We start from the raw sequence: 18,038 nt of genomic DNA on the forward strand, positions 1-18,038 counted from the left end.
GCGCCCTAAGCTAATAAGGAGCTTAAGATCTACGACGACGACGTCGACGAAAACGCAACAAACCAGTGATATCATTGGTTAAGAAAGCTTAAATAATCGTGCTGCACGGATTTTAGCTCATTGTTTTGCGGTTCTCTGAAAAACGACGCGAAATAACCAAATTTCAGGTTTTGACGACAACGTGAGCATGCAACAGAGAATCATTCAATCTCTATTTTCAGTCAGAAACCGCTCGTACCAATTTACTTTTAGAATACTTCGTCCATATTGTACGACGTGAACGAGACGGAATTATCGCGAAAGACTTATACTAGAGCAAAGTTCTCTTTTGAGGTGACTATAATGAGTGTGCGCGGTCAATGCAACTGTGAAAAAAATCCCTATAACAAGGCCAAGTCAAGTCCGGGAACCAAACGCGGGGTACATTGAGGGAAGTCAAGTGCCCTTACCACTGACCATCTTGCTTCTAGTTGTTTCAGTTATTATTGCCGAGTGGCTAAGCCACTTCGTCTTATTTCTTGTGTCTGGATCCGGAAGAAAGTGTTCGCGCAATTGTGTCTTAAGGACGGTGCCTCCTAATTCATAAGTATTTTTGCGCGGTATATGAATATGCTAGACAAGCAGACTTTAACAAGTATCATTGGAATCCAAAAAGAAAATTGGGGGTAACTGCGCATTTTTGAAAGATATTTAATCACCAATATTTGTAAATAGCTTTAAAATACAAAGCAATGTATGGTGATCTTAAGCTTAATTATCTCTGAAAAATGCATGGCTACTGCCAATTTTCTTTTTGGATACAAAGAGCACTTTGCTAAGTTCTGCTTTCTCCGCATACAATGTAGTTTCTAACCGCGCAAAAATATCCCTGTGTTAGTAGGCACCACCAATAGGAAACCCGAGTATCTCGAGATGCGCAGAAGGTATGCGCAATAGCAATAGTAGGCACCGTCCTTAAGGCAAATGAGTCGGAGACCAACGATACCAAGGTGATTTGATTGCGCGTGATATGCGTTTGAGTTATGAACCACAAAAAGAAAATTCAACATCTACCGTTTTAAAAACTGTACTTTATGTAAACAAAAATGTCTGAAATTTTAACCTCAGAACTTATGAGTTCCCAACTTTACACGGAAAGCGACACCTAATGGCACAGATTGATTAAGAAAATACCATAAAGGCAGTCTCTACCAAACGTTGAAATGTTAAATAAACGCTGACGAATTCTCAGGAAAACTGAGACAGCCTAAAAAGCTGGTTCTCAAAAATAGATGTATCAACACTCGAATTCTTAGAACTCATTTCCACCCATGATTATCTTTGATTATTTTCTTGGGGCTATGACACTTACAGTACCTGTCGTGGTATAAAAATTACGTGAAAACACTCTAATTCTTACAACTGATTACTACGTAATTACTTCTCATAAAAGACCCACACATTCGCATCAATACATAAATGTCTAAAAATGTTTTCCAGTGAGTTGACACGCGCGAGCGACACTTGAAAGGAGACCTTCCCGCGGATCTCGTGCGTGCGTGCGTGCCCTGGCGCTCTTTGCTCGCAGGTGCTATGGTAGAAACTATTTTAACAACCTTTTAGTCTCTTAAAAGAAGTTTTCTTGTGACGAATCCAGTGACTCCCCTTACTGAGCTGTCCACATTTCGAGATACAAAGCCAGTAACTCCCCTCACAGAATAGTCAACGTATGACATTGTTCGAACCAAATAACCTCGTGGCGGCTCCTCTTCTTCTACGTTCTCTTGGATCATGCGTTGGTTTAAACTTGCTTGTATAGCGCTGTATATGCCGTCTGAGAATACCTTGAGGGCATCCGTCACCTTATCGTCCCGTGAATGCAAGCTGAATTCGTTATCCTTGTACTTGACGTACAACTTCAATGGGGGCGCGTTCTTAATTTCGTAACACCTATTAAAAAGGATAACTTGGAATTAGCTTAGATAGAAAATTCACATTGTTTATGCAGTTTTTCAGTCGACGCTAAGTTTTTAGCTCCTAACTTAGTACTGTACCGCAAACGCATAACATTTCTAACAGCCTAAGATGAGGTCAAATGAATTTTATCACTGAGGATGAGCTACTCGACATGGTATCCACTGGCACTTTTAAAAAGAATTTGATGCTTCCAGGGTAACAGATTATTCATGAAATTGAAGATAGTGCCACCGGAACGGTGGAGTTAGCCGATGCGAAGCAACTTAACGAAAGCACGATTGTTTCCTGTGAGCCACAACAAGACAATTAGATCAGTAATCCTGAGGCATTCGTCACAAAAATTAGCCTTCTTGCGTTTGAACCCAAACTTTTTTTTTATTTCTCTAAAACTAGCAATCGCATTATTTTTTAAGTTTCTCGTCTTTTTATGGAAATATAAATAGCGCCAAACCAGAGAAGTAAAACATGAAATGGGCCTGCAGTTGGTTCAAACTGTATATGTCATTGCAAAGCATGCGCAGTGAAAACTGTGTACTGAGACGAGACCGGCGCCGACGTACCGGCCGTCATTTGAGATAGGTAACAGTGTTGTTTAAAACTCGTTGTATTGTGCAATTCACTTTTGTTAGTTTACCTGCTTTCGCTATTTAATCCGGCCTTGCCATTTTCTACCCTAACGCCGATGCAACAGGCATAAAGACAACATGTAACACTTGATAACTTTACATCGATTTCCTTAGAGACCGACTTTCTTAATTTTAAAAAAACAGTCACAGACACCTACTTTGTGCAGTATATTCCATCTCCCTGTTCTCGATTGATATTGGCAAAACATTCACAGCATTTCTGTGTCTCCAGACTGTAACATCTATCAATAAAAACGATAAAACAAGAAGCCTCAAAATAAGTTCAAGATGGCTATATGGCGGTTTTTAAAACTTGCGCAACATTTTCATACGATTGGAAAAACTAACTATGGATTTTCGTTCTTAGCGCCCGCTATATGAATTTGCTGAGCGCAATGATTGGTTAATCATTACAAACACTTCCGCTTTTCGAAAAATTCAAACTATTGACGATTAGTATCCCCCAACTAGTGGACTAATGCAAATCCTGCATTTTAATTGGCTACGCTACGCTAGAGGACTATTAGTAATAGTCCTCGAGTACCGAAAAGCGTGACGCTTTCTTTCGTTTTATTCCCAAATAAATATTTCTTCAACTTGCATTTGCTAACTTTATTATTGCTTTTTCTGTCCGACTAGTTGGGTGATACTAAAACAATTAGACCCTTCGCCCTCAAGGGCCACGGGTCAATATTCCCATCTGCGTTTGATGAAAATGTGTCAGATTCATCCCCCCCCACCCCCACGTTCCTCGACAACGTCTTCCCTTGAGGTGTCATATGCAGCGTCAGCGATGTGAAAGGAGTCTCTGGTGTTCAGAAGTGTTGACCGGGAGCCGTGAACAGTGTCCCCCAGAAACGCCGATTTTCACTACTACCAACAATTCGAAAAACTGAAGGCCTTTCTCGGCATTTTAGGAGATTTCTTCCTTATCCGACAATGGTTACAACGAGTAAAAAAAATGCCGCTCATCACAAGCGCCCCAAGCGTAAAAAGAGACATGGGTCTGGCCCTTTGACGCTGTTCGACAAAGCCGAATTGACGGCCAAAAAAACGAAAGCGAACGCCGCTTTGTACTGACGTGCAACAAGAAAAATTCAAACTTACGGAAACTTGTGATAGTTGTTTATTCTTTCCTGACCTTCGTGTATCGCATTCTTGCAGTAATCACAAAATGGGAAGGCCCGTTGATAACACCTGCGGAAGAAAAATCGTCTAGTTCCTCAATATAACATACTGCAAGCCATGTTCAATACTCTGCGTTCTATACCCTTCTAACCAGTAGGGGTCAAATAAGAGACAGACATTCGAGAACGAAACATAATGTTCAAACAAGGCGATTTTACAACAAAACTGAAACAGTATACCAGTAAGCGATGGCACATTGGCTTTCATCAATTATTAAAGGCACTTAAAATTGAGAGGTCAAACTTTCTTTAGACTTCCGCTGTTTCGGATATGCAAATATTACACGATTTTTGAAGCGATTTTTGAAATACAACGTCAACATTCACCGGCCATGTAAATTGGTCGACATATCAACTCTTTGCGCAGCCTCAAAGAAGCCCGAGGAAAAATATGCGGCTTTGAAAGAGAACCGTCGAGCCATGATTTGCATATGAATAAAAGATCAAAAGGAGAGGTCCTGTATCTGGTCATTGTCTGGAAATTCAAACGATTCCCGACAGCCGGGAAAGAACCACTTTCGGACCGAAACATCCATTTCAGATACCCTCACTTCAAAAGTAATAAAAAATAACTCTAAAGTATTTTTGCAGCACTTTTCAACCTCTCATTGATAAATCCAGCGTTCACACTTTCCCCGCATTACGAAGCATATGAAAAACTAAAGGCCTCAAGGGGTTAACACAATCATCGCCTCGTCACATGAAACCTCCAGGACGTGATGCAATGATGACCTTTATGGGATAAAAATCCTAACTATGGACTTCTAGGACTTTCCTTGAATCAAACTTGTCTTGCAAAGTTTTGTACACTATTTTGATACGTGATACACGATACACGTTTCTATTAGTTATTCAAAAGCCACTCTTGGTTTGTCGGTCTACCTTGTTTTCTCATTTTTCAGTTTTAATATCCTGTTGTATTTTTGAAACGCTTGCATCGATAACTGAGATATTGACTCCTATTTTTGTTTTGAAATTTAAACCTCTACGGTACTTAAAAATAAATACTAATGCAAGGCTGGCTGCACGGCTGTGAAGATATTTTTTTCCTTTTTCAAATATTTCGTCTGGCACAATCTGACTTCTTTGAGTTAAAGTGTCTAAATCGTATCTCTGAAACTTTCACCTCTCATATTTCTAAAATCAAAATTTATGAACTGTTTTCGGGATTTTCCGAGGTTAAAATGTCTATAAAAATCGACGTTTCGAACAGTTTTACAGGTCTTCTTCATCAAAAAACCGCCATATTGAAAAAGATTTTAGCAACCTGAAGACGACCAGTAAAACTGATCGAAACGCCGTTTATAGACATTTTAACCTCGGAAAATCCCGAAAACAGTTCATAAATTTTGATTAAAGTGTCTACAGTTGCTAAATGTTACATAATAGTTTTATTTTCGGCAAATTTAAGAAACATGAAACTCATCCAGTGTTTTCCCCTCGGAGGACATGAACGGATTCAACTTGGTGGAGTGAAAAAACATATCTTTAAAAACAGATGCCAGGGTAAAAGGGGAAGAGAAACTAGTGTCAGCAGCATTCCCCCTCCAAAAAACCTGATCATTGCATATCCAAACTATACATAAAATGCTTGCAAGCTTCAAAACAAATTGCCGGCATGCACGAACTTGAAGGCAATACAAAACCTTCCGTGCAATTTGTTTCTAATCGTGTTGTGCCACAAGATTCACGAAAATTTCCACCGTTAAGGTAGTAGTGACCCTTTGTCGCAATTCTTTTCGAATTCGGAAACAAAACAAATGTGATCATGAGCCAGAGCAACTGCAGCACCTTTGGGATCTATTGCAAAAATTCAACAGTTTCCAAATCACTGTGATGGAATTAGGCTTGGTGAGTCATCTGCTAGCGTTCGATGTTACAGAGTCTAAGGTTCATCAATTTCATGCCGCGATAAATTGATACGCAATTGCTCTTTAGTAAGTTGTTTTTATCTTCACAAAACTCGAAGGATTTTTTTGTTGACATGAATATACACAAAAATGTCGTACTTACGCTCGGCAGTATGGTTTCCAGGTATCATTCCGCAGGACAACTTGACATGTGCGGCAGTAACCCATACTTGACGATCAGACCACTATGTACGGAGGCCAAATTACTGTTCGCTGTTTGATTGAATCTAATCGGAGTTGCGGTGTATTCAGTTATAAAGAGCCGCGCGTTGAAACCTGGGAAACAAGTTTGTTTCGCGTTGACCGTCAAAAATTTCACTGTTGATTACTTACGGGCAGCTGATTTTCTCCTTCGCAAGACAGAATCGGGGAAAATACTGTACGCAAGAGGGTAATAGATCGAATGACATTTTTCTGAAGGATTAAAAACTTGTGACTTTTGCAACACTAGTGGACTTTGCACCCAAAGTATGTCGTTACAGGCAGCTAGCACGACTACGTGACCTGCAGTGAACTTTTAGCGCGGAAGAACTCATTTAAAAAGCCGTTTAGGCAATTTCCTTTTTAAGCGGCACGTCCCTTGCGTTTTTACGATCAGAACTTTAAACTTCAGTCTGTAGTAATGACCAAAGGTTTGGCGGTGCGTGTATTATAATGTTATAGTTGCAGATTTGTGTCTGGTATCTCTCAAGGTTACGAATAGGTCAATTTGGATACAGAAAAATTACATCAACTTGACCGGGAGCAATTATAGCCGAGAAGCCTGCAAAAGCTTGGGGAAATGAAAACGGCTAAAGATTATTTAGTCATCCCTCCTCCTCGATGTGAAGTCTTTTTTTGGAGTATCTGAAGAATACCCGACCACTATTGTCTTCTTGTAGCGGCATCGTTTGAAGAACGAGGCATAGTACTCAGTACCGCATATAACCATGCACCCTTGCATTCGAAAAGAAAATAAAGGGGAATTGATATAACGCAACGAACAACGTATTGTAAAATTAATAAGGCAGAAGAGTTGAACATTGTTGTAGAATGATGAACTGAATACACTTTGGAACTAAACGAACTGTATTGTTAGATTTGTCAAATTCAATGCAAGTAGTAAATACTCTGAGAACGTAAACTAATTACAGAGTTAGAGACACGGTCACCCGGATCACTGCACAATTTCATTTTATGTTGACAACCGTTGTAATGGACATACCCAGTTGTCTTGAGCATGTTCGTTTGCGGATGACGTAAAGGTCAAAACTGTAGACTTGCCTCTTCTTTTGACGTTAATGTAACACAAAACGGCTTTGATTTTGGAACGCAATTGACGGGTGCGTGACTACCAAACGTAACACCTTTCACGCTTAGTAGGCGTTCGCGAAATTTTATCTTACATCTCGATCGAGACGAAGCTAATATTTTTCATCCACATAAGCCTTTTGCTAAGGTTTTCAGTATCCACACTAAACCGCTCAACTGATTATAAAATTCACAAAAGCCTTCAACGTCATTGTTTTTACTAATGTGTCTGTTTTTGTCCGAGCCATGCACACTTGCTAAGTAGTCTCCACTTTTGAAACCGCTTCCAAAATCCTTCGTTTCTTCTGCAATTAGGGCGCTGTAGTGTGGATGACAAGCCAAACCTGGTCTAACCGTTTCAAAGGAAAACCGGCACATCCAGTCTACATGTGCGGATGGAGCCTGCGTGTGTGTGATATCCCCTTTGTCTACGAAGGCTTTCAGAACAATGGGAGTAACGTCGCAGAATGTTCTCGCGGCATTGAACGTGTAATTGTCGCACCGAAAGGAGAACCGAAAGCCGCATCGGATACCAAATCCGCTGATTGTATTTTTGCCGAAGATGAAAGCCAAATGCAAACAATGGGAAAGTCGCAAAACGCAACAGATACTTATAAAACCGATCTAACAAGAGCAAAACTTCAAAAGCGGAAAATGCCCTAGCTCTCATTACTTACTGGACGTCGATATATTACATGTCATTATTTAAACTTAAACTAATGCTTTCAGGATTTTAAATTTCAGGGTACATTTAAGGCGCTGATGTACTGTGCATTTTTTCGTCCAACTTGTCATTGCATCGCCATTTCCACAAACGTTCTCACATTACAAAACAAGTTGTTTTATGGGTGTTACACTGAGCAACGTTTCATGCAACTTGTCCTGTTTCGATGATCACATGAGGTTAAAGGAACATTGTCATTGGCTGGTGCCGCAAACCGTTCAGTGCGACAAAACTTGCAGGACAGATGTTAACACTGCCCTATGCTTAAAAAATTCGTTGCAACTGTTGCGGAAAGTAGAACTCAATGCTACTGGTCTGGCTGTTGCGCGGTATGTTACATTGGGCAATTGTCTCGCCAATGGCGTTGCTAAACAAGGTGCACTGCACAGTGAAACGGCGCCTTTGGAAGTCTTGGCTTGCTTTCCTTACACCGCATTGATGATACGGTAAGGTTAATTCCAACTGAAAGACCTTTAGAATTGATCCAAGGTCTAAGAAACCAGATCCTCTTAGAACGAAACATGTTATTTGAATATTTAGGAGTCTTAAATTACATTTTGTGATGGAAAAAATAGTCAATGACCCTAAGTCGTGAAATCTCAGACAGCCGGGGATTTCACTGTTTCGAGACCGTCTCGGATAAACACTGGAAACCGAAGGCTTTCCCGATCGTTTGCAATAATCGCAGACGTATAGGGAAAATCGGAAATGTTTCAATTTTCCTGCGATCGTCTGGCAAATCATTTCAGCCATACACTGCATCAAAACTCCAAAATGTACTGTTGACGAATTCGGCGACAGTTCTTCGCGAAAACTTCAATAGAAAGAGACTACCCACTAACATTGTTGGAAAATTATAAGATTATAGAAAACGAAGCGCGCGCGGGCGCGTAAGCCACACACGCAATACTCGGGATTAGGTCAGGCTGCTACTGGCAAAGATGAAACCCACGCAATTGACGGGTTTAGACGCCGACGGGTCGTCGGCGTCTAAACCGGCTCCCCCACCAGTACATACTGGTGAGTTGGGTGGCATGTCACCCTACAGAATTAAAAACAAGACCTGACAAAGGGCGGATGAGCTCCTCCGGAGCCAACGGCCAACATGAACCCAACGGCGGACCAGTATAACGATATATTTCTTAACTGGAATGGCGGAAGAGGGATGCAACAGAGTCTGGATCCCCGGTGGTCGACGAAGCTCTTCCTTGTCACTGGATCTCGGATTCCGTGTGTCTGCTGTTTGTGCACCAGCTTTCCCATGTTAAACGATTTCACGCACAAGGCGTCTACCAAAGCTAAGTCTTTATTTACGAAGTTCTACGGCGATCGGCGAGAGGCGACAGGGACGGTACGTCATGCCGGCAGGGTTAAATTCAGTCGTTTCTCTCACGGAATAAAATGGCGATTTACCTCAACTTTTTTTCATAAATGGCGGCCAAATAAGACTCCTTTGTTTTCATGCTAATAGGCAAAACTTTAAAAGAGAATATATAAACCAAACTGAGGTCAGAATGTCGATTTAAAGGGCCACCGACAACCAGTGTCCTTTGCGCGCCTTTGTTGTTGTTATTATCCGGGCAATCGAATCGGCCGGTTCGCTTCAGAAACATCCCGTAAGGAAGAACTTCTGCGAATTCGCTGTTCGATTTGTTTTTTAATCCAAACGCCTTCCTCCTTTCGGTCCATAATCTTAAGGTTGAAGTAGTGAGCCAAATAACATGGCGCTTTTCCTTCCTCGGCGGACGACCTTTCTTCACAGTTTTCATTTCGCTTTTATCACGAACACAACACCCAAATAACGCCAAAAATACAATATTTAAACATTAAGGAAAATATTAACAAAGTTTGAAGCTACTGGGCATCCAAAACACGACGATGTGAGGCGATGGAATTTGACTTTTCAAGAAAATTAATACTAGTTTCTGTATTACAGAAAATGGCGCCGATAGCTTGCACGCCCGCAAAGACTTGTGGTTGTGAGTGGCCCTTTAACACAAATACAGAAGAATAAATCGGCCGCGAATCATGAACTTTGTGCTTGGTAGACCCATTATCACTTTCTGCAAGCGAGCGAGAAAGGCCGACCACACCCACCACACTCGCTCACGCATTGTTTTTTAGTGGCATCTCGCGAATTTTTTTTTTTTTTACTCCTGAATCGTGCAAGAGTTAGCAACATTCATCAAAGCGTGCTTTGCTTCAGAGTCTGGAAACAGACTCAATGACTGCAGAGCTCTGTTTGAATAGGATAGACACAATTCCTTTAACCGAAAGATTGCATCTCCGTTCATAATCACATCTGCCAACTTGAGATGGAGACTTTCCAGCTTTTCCTTCTCTTTTTCAGAGAAGATCTGATTCAGGAGTCCTTTTGCTTCGGTTTGCCCACCTGAGAGAATGACAGGAGCACTGTGCGGAACCACAGGACACCGTTGTTCCCGAAGAGTCTGATAATCTTCCTTCAACTGGTGGGCAAAAGCAAGGTTTTTACCAAATTCAAAAGCCTCTCTCTGAAGCTAAAAGTGAAAATCAACAGCAATTTATTCAAGAATCCATGGATCCCTCTTTTTTTCTTGTTCCAGGGAAGAAAGAGAAGCGGGGGAAACCAAGTTGACAAATTTCTAATATCACAAAGGAAACACCTGAAATGTCACTTAAAATGTCCTTCCATTCTGCCTTAACTACCCCAAGTGGAAAACAAGAAACGACAATCAAAGGAAAACTATTTTAAAAGAGGAAAGCACCTTGCGTAAAGGATTGAAAAGTTTTTGTAGTGCTTACAAAAGCTCATGTCTGCTAACTCAGGTTTCACATTAGAATGCTACAACAGTCAAAAAGGAAGGGGGGGGGGGGGGCATTTTATGTAACTAAGGGAAGGCAGTTGAACGTCCTTTTGGATCACAGAGGGGAACCAAGCATAACAGAAAATTCAACAAACATAAAAGAGAAAAAAGCACTTGTCATTAGAACTTGACAAAAAAAACCTTGCCCAGTTTACCAGAAAATTTCACAAGAAGGTAATGTCAACCCCCGTACATGAATGATTAAGAAATGTACACGTATCTTTTTTTGTCAATGGTGATTTAGAGATGCCTGAAACAACCCAAGTGGTCCTTTGCAGGAGTCGAAACTGCAACCTACTAATTACTAATTCAGATGCTCTGTCACTGAGCTGTCACTAGGAGATTGTTGGGTGCTATACCATTTAACTACAGTTGTAATATTAGTGCCAAAAGGGTTGAGATACTTTCCCCTTTTAAGGAATCTCAGACAAATCCCTCCCCCCAAATCTCTCCATATTACCCCCCCCCCCCCCCCCCACCCAACAATGCTGTCTTGTTATGGCCAACACTTCCTTTTTCCCTTGCCAACATTGAAGGGGGTGGGGCGCAAGTGGAAAATGTAACGTTAAGGTGGTTTTTTCCTAATTGCGGTCTCCCCAGTTCAGTGTCTCAACGTACTTTTGTTGCTTATTGTAGGTTCATGTTTATTGTCCTGCTTTACTGCTAGCACTGAGATTGTCTGAACAAGGCATTTTTGCAATTCTTATAGAAAAGGACATCATGACATGTTAGCTTCGGTAAATGAATGAAGAACTAGTAAGTAGAAGGTCACAGATCCGACTCCTGCAAAGGAGCTCTCAGATTTTACTCCGAGCATCCCCAAATCACCATCAACAAAAAGATACATGTACACATGGCTTTTCACTGTCATAGAAAAAATATGCAAAACCAAGAAAATTTAACAGCTCACTGTCTCAAAAGTACAACGAACGCACATACAAAACTGTATAAAGTCGCAGGCAAACTATACATGGTGGATCACTTACAAGCAAGCTAGGGTAGCCCTAAGATCCTGGTGCACAGCAAGAAGTGCCTCAGAACCACAGTAACTCAATCCATCTTAGAAAGGCATAACGAAAGGGACAATGTGTGAGTGATGGGTAAACCACTTGCTGGCATAATACAATACACTACCATACAATACAGGCCATACTTAATTGACCGATCCCCAAAGGGGCTTTTCAGGGTCAATGAAACATACTGTAATGAAATGATGCAACAGAATAACAACAACAACAACAACTGTTAAGAATCCCAACTGGCTGAAGGCAAACCAGTTGACTATTTACAAGTGCACCTGAGAAGTTGAACCAGGGACTACCAGGATCAAATTTAACGAGTGGTCAGAGCAGGGCTTGAACCCGGGATCTCCGGATCTCAAGGCAAGCGCCCTAACCACCAGGACACACTGCCTCCTGTACAGCTGAGTTATGTACCTGACACTAGTATTAACCTCCACCTCCTACTGAACCTTAGGCACATCAGTGACAGACTTTGAAAATTCAACGGAAACTAATATTTAATCAATCTACCCCTGACAAATAATGAAATAACTAGGTGGAAATTTAGAGTGCATTTAACCTTACTTCCCACAACTACCTGTAAATTTAAAGAAGTGAACACTGGTATGCAGTCCTTACCTCTTCCGAGTGTGAAATAATTTTCAGTGCTGCTTTACAGCTGTTTGCCATTAAGCTTCCTTTACATTTGAAGATCATCTCATTCCAAAAATCCAAGTCCAAGCATTTAGCATTACATGTCATCTTCAAAAATTCTCCTTCCATAAGATGGCCAATCACCTCTGAAATCATACATACTACCTCAGTATCCCGAAGCTCTGCCAATCCTGTACAAGCGTTCGCAAGAAGAAAGTCACCGCTTAAAACTGCCATCCGGTTTCCAAATTCCATATCATCCTGGTAAGACTTGCTGCATTCTGAGACACTGGACATGTTAACAATACCTGTGTGCACCAAGTTGGCTACAAAACAACAGTCAATGAGCATGGTGTCAGATAAATCTACGCAGTAGAAGTAGTAGTACATGAAGTAGTAGTACTTTATTTAGTAGTAGTACTTTATTTAATGTGGCACTACACTTAGCTAAAAGCTACTTTCCAGGAAATCACAATCAATTAAAAAATACATACATGTATATACAGTGTATATATTCTGTATATACAAAATAAAAGTAAGTGAAGTGAAGCGATTAGTCTCTCCCCTCGGGGTTTTTCAGGACTAATTTACAATGTTTTTTGGAGGACTTTAGCCACACTGCTTATTACACAGTTTACAATTTATTTTAAGGAAGTCGAAGATGCCCCCGTCCAGATAAGGTCAGACCACAACACCGGGGACTAAGTCCCCTACTCTTATTGAATAGTGAGTGGGTTCTTTAACGTCCCATACCAAGGCTGCTGTCTAAGAAAATTTTAAAGGGGCCGACAGAGCTAAACGCTGAGAACTTAGGAGCCCAACATATGAAGTGAAAGGTGTTGCTGTGAAAAATTAAGGCGCCCAGAGCTATTCTTTGGGAGCCCCAGGCTACCGGGCTCCTGTTAGGCAACAGCCTTGCATACTATTTAATTTCGAACAAGGGTTATGAGACGGGACCTCCGGTTTACAGTCCTTATCCGAGAAGACTTGAAAGTCTAACCATTCGCAGATGTAATTACAAAGGCAGCACATTCTCCTCAGTTATTTAAAGACCCCGAGTATTGGTCCGGCTGGAGTCGAACTCACGACCTCCCGTATGACAGCCCGATGCTCAACCAACTGAGCCACCGGTGCCATGTCATAAGATACAATCTATGTTAGAGAATATATACAGTATACATGAAGTAAAAATATTGTGTATACAAACAGTATGTCACAAATTTAAAAAAAATTATATATAATTAAAAACAAGAAATCCAAAACTAAAACTTTTTAAAATTTTAGGCAACGAATATCTTGAAGAAATCGTCTTGTGTCAGCCTTGGCACATAATGCATTTGGTAGCGTGTTCCATTTCTTTGCAGCAAAATAACAAAATGACTTAAGACCATGCTTGGTACTGTTTACCTTTGCTAAGGAGAGCATCTTAGTGCCTCTTAAATTGTAATCAGTCTTCCTCAGTTTAACTAAGTCAACAACAACTCTGGGTGCTTTATCTTGAAAGCAGTTATTAACCGTTAACAACAATGTATTGAATACGACAACCCTTTAATGTCGTATTCAAGCCGATACAACCTTGGAAGTTCTCGTATGAAATACCCTTATCTTTATAATTATACATGTCTAAGTGCACGCTGATTTACTCTTTCCATTTTCTTAGTATTCCTTTCTCCACAATGGTGCCATATCTGGTTACAAAAATCAAAGTGAGGTAAAATACATGGCGATAAAGTGCTTCCCTGGTTTTTAGAGGCAGTATATTTTTAAGCCTATTTAAAGCATTAACCTGACCCACCACCTTTCCACAGATTGATGCAACATGAGTATCAAATTTCAGCTTATGTTACACCTAGTAGTTCAATTTCACTGGAAATGGGTATGGTCCTAACACTAAAGCCTGATATTAACTTGTCGGGATTGGCTACCATCCCATTCTGTTGAAACCATTGTGTAGTGTTGGCTTAGTCTCGTTTATACCTTCTTCCATTGCTCAGGGGACCATGGTGTGATAAATAGAGTTTAGTGTCGTCTGCATAACTTAGCAGCTTCAAGTACCGTTTTGACAACGCAATGGTTAGTCAACTGAAAACTAAATGCACCAGTTGGCTGCTCCCTCGTTTACCATAGGAATTCTCTTTAAATGAGTCTGGTCACTGAAAGTGCTGTGATCATGAATAATTAAATCTTTTGTGATGTTTGCAAAATACTCATTAACCCATTGACGTCCAAATCGGCCGAAACCAGCTAGACTTAGTATTTTACTCTGACTAACGCCAGACAATTTTACTCGTCAATGGGGAACCCCTGGGAGTCTATGGGTTAAGGTTTCCACTACTTGACTCTGGTCATTGATGATTCTCTTATTCTCTTATTCTCTTTGAGAACAATAAAGTGTTCCAACCTGCGCTTTCTGGTATGCATAATAAAGGCTAATCTGATTTCCAGAAAACCCTTGGGTTTCCAGCATGTGAAGTGCATAACTGATCAAAATTATGTATAATGGATTTAGAGCACAGAGCAACCACACGGTTTTTTTTGACATCTGTACAGTGTAGGCCTGATCTGCTGATCTAGTTTTATTTAAATTAAGGTTTAAGAGTATTTCTCTTCCACATAGCTTTTCTTGTCTCTGTTGTAATAAATTATGATTTTCTAGGGATATCCCTGAAGCATTTAGATTTCATCTGAGCTTGAATGGTTATCCAAAACAATTCAGCAAACATTTTTTCCCACGCCCAACAAATATCGCTGACATCTTCAAAAATGTAGGCAGCATTGAAAGGAATGCACTCGAGGTCATTGTTGAAAGCCTGTTCATCAAAATTGCTAAAACACCTTCACCTCATGAAAGTAGTTTTCAGCTGCATCACCTTTCTATTTAAACTGTATAGACTAATTTATGATCACTGAGACCAGTCTCCAGAGACCCTAATTGTAATTCAAATGAAGGTACACTGTACGTTCGTTCATGCTATAATGTCCAAACAAGACTCTTTGGTGAGAGAGAGTCTGGTTGGCTATGTAAATAAGATTTGAGGTTCATAGATGTCACAGACATCAAGCCACGTTCTTCCTTCTTTTCCATTATCTTATCTCCTTCCATTATCATTACCATTATCTCCACCTATATGTCCCAGCTTTGGCAAAGTCCTTTTGACTTGTGGCTGTTTCTGCTTAGGTGGCCTGACATACACATAAGCCTTTTTAGAGACATAACACCAAGCTGGCCAGTTCTGCTGGAAAGAACCACTCACTGAGCACAGCCACAACACTGTGAACTTCATTCCCTACTCTTCTACAATAGTGTGTGGGTTCTTTAATGTCCCACAGAGAACTTGTGAGACAGGGCGTACGGTTTAAAGTCCTTATCAGAGAAAACTTGGAAGTCTAACCATTTGCAGGTGTAATATTACAAAGGCAGCACTTTCTCCACGCTTATTTTAAGACCCTGAGTGTTGGTCCAACCGAAGTCGAACCCATGACTTGCCCAGGCGCGTAGCGTCCTATACGCAATTACGCACGTGCGTACTTGAAGTGACCAGGAAATTTTGAAATTTTAAGCAATTGTTTCTATTTTTAACATTTTACTTGTACGCAACCAAGATTTCCTTATGAAAACACCACTTTGATTAAATTCTAAAAACAAAAGCTATACCATGTTCTCACTTAGTTTTGCATTGACTTTTTTACACTAAACAATGCAGTGTTGTTTGGTCAGCGTGCAACAAAAAGGCGAAAAGTTGCAAAGGAGCGACGTTCCGAGAATGTTGTTGACAATACCAGTCACGCTAGCGCAACCAAAACAATGTTTTGATTGCACCAAGTTTGCTCAAAATAAGGGCAAGACGCTTTGTTCTTTGCTTGTATTAACACAACTATTTCGAACAAGAAATAAAGAACGCAGTATTTTTCGCTTAGTTTACTTAGGTTTTTAGATCATATGTACTTGTGCATACTTGAAAACATGACCACGCTACGCGCCTGTTGCCGCATGACAGCCCGGTGCTAAACCAACTGAGCCACCCGTGCACAGTATGTTGGCACTTGAAATGTTCCAGTTCAATTGCTACCATTTGAAGTGGAACTAGGGATCTTTTGAACAGTTGAAAATTAAATCGTTACAACAAAATTAATTCTCTCAAGACTAATAATTGCGCCAATATATTTTTTTTAAAAATGGGAAAATTGTCCCAAGAAATTTTTCAGGGATTATTAAAGCTTCGTATCTCAAAAGATTAACTTTCCGACCATGGTTGAAACACAAACTGCTTGTACATGTACATGTACGTACTTAGAAACCTCGTGTTTCGATCGAATGTTAAAAAGAAGTTAATGTCACGCACTTTGTTTTTCTTTACCTGTGTAAATGGTCTCCGTGATGTCTGCCAGCTGCCTCTGACTCGAATAAATATCAGCCACTAATTCTTGGTCCATGATGCAGTCATCCTTTAAACAGGGTCTCGAAGCCTTGGAAATGAGTAATACCAACAGACCTCGCGTTTGCAATGTGTGATTTTCATCCGAAATAAAACCGCGCGCTGTCCTCAGCAATGGATGCTTGCTCATGGCGAACCTCTTCATATACATGGCGACGTTTGAGATTTCATCACTCAAAAGATAGCGTAAATTCAAGAATGATGTTGGATAACCCACTAATTTCTCAGCATCAGACAAGGCTTGAGTCAAATCATCTTGTCGAGAACTGGACCAAAAACTTCTCTGGACTTGTAACGACGGTCTAAGAAGAACCACAGGCTGCAGAACTCCCAGATACAAATACGAGTTGTGACGACTTCCCAATACAGAAACCGAAGAAACAGACCTTTTTCCCACAGTAAATACATTTCGAAAACCAGCCATTTTGAAACATAGGTAACCGCGCCATGCCATAAAGCGCGTTCATTTAAAAAGTCCTGGAAATTATTCCGTTGTTTCTGCCCCCCAGTCTCCCCCCAGTACGTCATACATCGTCACAATGAATTGGTTCCAATAGCGATCAGCGATCCAATCAACCAACGAGTTCACAGGGTCGGCCAGGAGGGGTAGTGGCATACAAGTATACCCAAAAAAAATTCGCCAAAATACCCAAAATTAATGGAAGCATTGTATACTGTATACCTGAAATTCAAAGAAAGTGATATACGGAATACCCGTATTTAAGCTGTAATATACCGTATACCCGATTTAAAAAGCCCCTGTATACCGTATACCCAAAAACCCTAGCCGACCCTTTCGTTCAAGAGCTTTTGATTTGTACTCCTGCACGTAATTGTATGAAAACAGAAATCAACTTTTCGAATTTAGGTTGTCATTTTAAAGTGCCCCTTTGATAAAAACAAATCACTTCCTTTTTTTTCTTCAGATTTTAAAAGTGTGTTTGCTGAACACCTGACTGCCGACATTTTGAGCTTTGATTTCCATCCAGTGGCCGTTAACTTTGAGTGTAAGTTTTGGATTTCACAATCCGCCATTACTCACGTTCAAAACTGACCGATTGGACCTCAGAGGGTTGGATCTAAGGAAAAGTGACGTCAGAGTTAAAATTTCAGCGTGTGAATACTTAACAATTATTCGCCGAAGGCGAAGTGATTATCGGTGAATATTCACCGAGACGAAGTCGAGGTGAATATTCACCGACCGATAATCACTGAGCCTGAGGCGAATAACTGTTTTAGTATAAATACATAGGTGATTATTTCAAAAAAGAGGAAAAAAAACATTTCAACGCGAAATCATCTTCAATTACAGTGGCAAAACGACTAGTGGCAGCCATTTTGTCCGTCAAGGTGATTATCGGCTGATAATCCGAGATAGCAAACCAATGAGAGCGCGCCATTTTGTATA

The 18,038-nt window shown here is 40.6% G+C and overlaps 2 protein-coding genes across 2 annotated transcripts; both read right to left on the reverse strand.

Annotated features, from left to right (window-relative positions):
* Nucleotides 1–1,050: 1,050 nt before the first annotated feature.
* Nucleotides 1,051–6,088, reverse strand: LOC137997141 (uncharacterized). The gene is made up of 4 exons (XM_068842944.1): nt 5,783–6,088; nt 3,690–3,779; nt 2,741–2,824; nt 1,051–1,929 (listed from the first exon to the last, which is right to left on the reverse strand). Exons 1-4 carry the CDS (start codon nt 5,845–5,847, stop codon nt 1,599–1,601), a joined length of 570 nt encoding a protein of 189 aa, XP_068699045.1. The 5' UTR covers nt 5,848–6,088; the 3' UTR covers nt 1,051–1,598.
* Nucleotides 6,089–9,511: 3,423 nt separating this feature from the next.
* On the reverse strand, nt 9,512–17,068 carry LOC137997139 (all trans-polyprenyl-diphosphate synthase PDSS2-like). The gene is made up of 3 exons (XM_068842943.1): nt 16,553–17,068; nt 12,180–12,520; nt 9,512–10,212 (listed from the first exon to the last, which is right to left on the reverse strand). Exons 1-3 carry the CDS (start codon nt 17,052–17,054, stop codon nt 9,844–9,846), a joined length of 1,212 nt encoding a protein of 403 aa, XP_068699044.1. The 5' UTR covers nt 17,055–17,068; the 3' UTR covers nt 9,512–9,843.
* Between the last annotated feature and the right edge of the window lie 970 nt (nt 17,069–18,038).

The sequence above is a fragment of the Montipora foliosa genome, chromosome 3 (genome assembly GCF_036669935.1).
Source record: "Montipora foliosa isolate CH-2021 chromosome 3, ASM3666993v2, whole genome shotgun sequence".
Lineage (NCBI taxonomy): Eukaryota > Metazoa > Cnidaria > Anthozoa > Scleractinia > Acroporidae > Montipora > Montipora foliosa.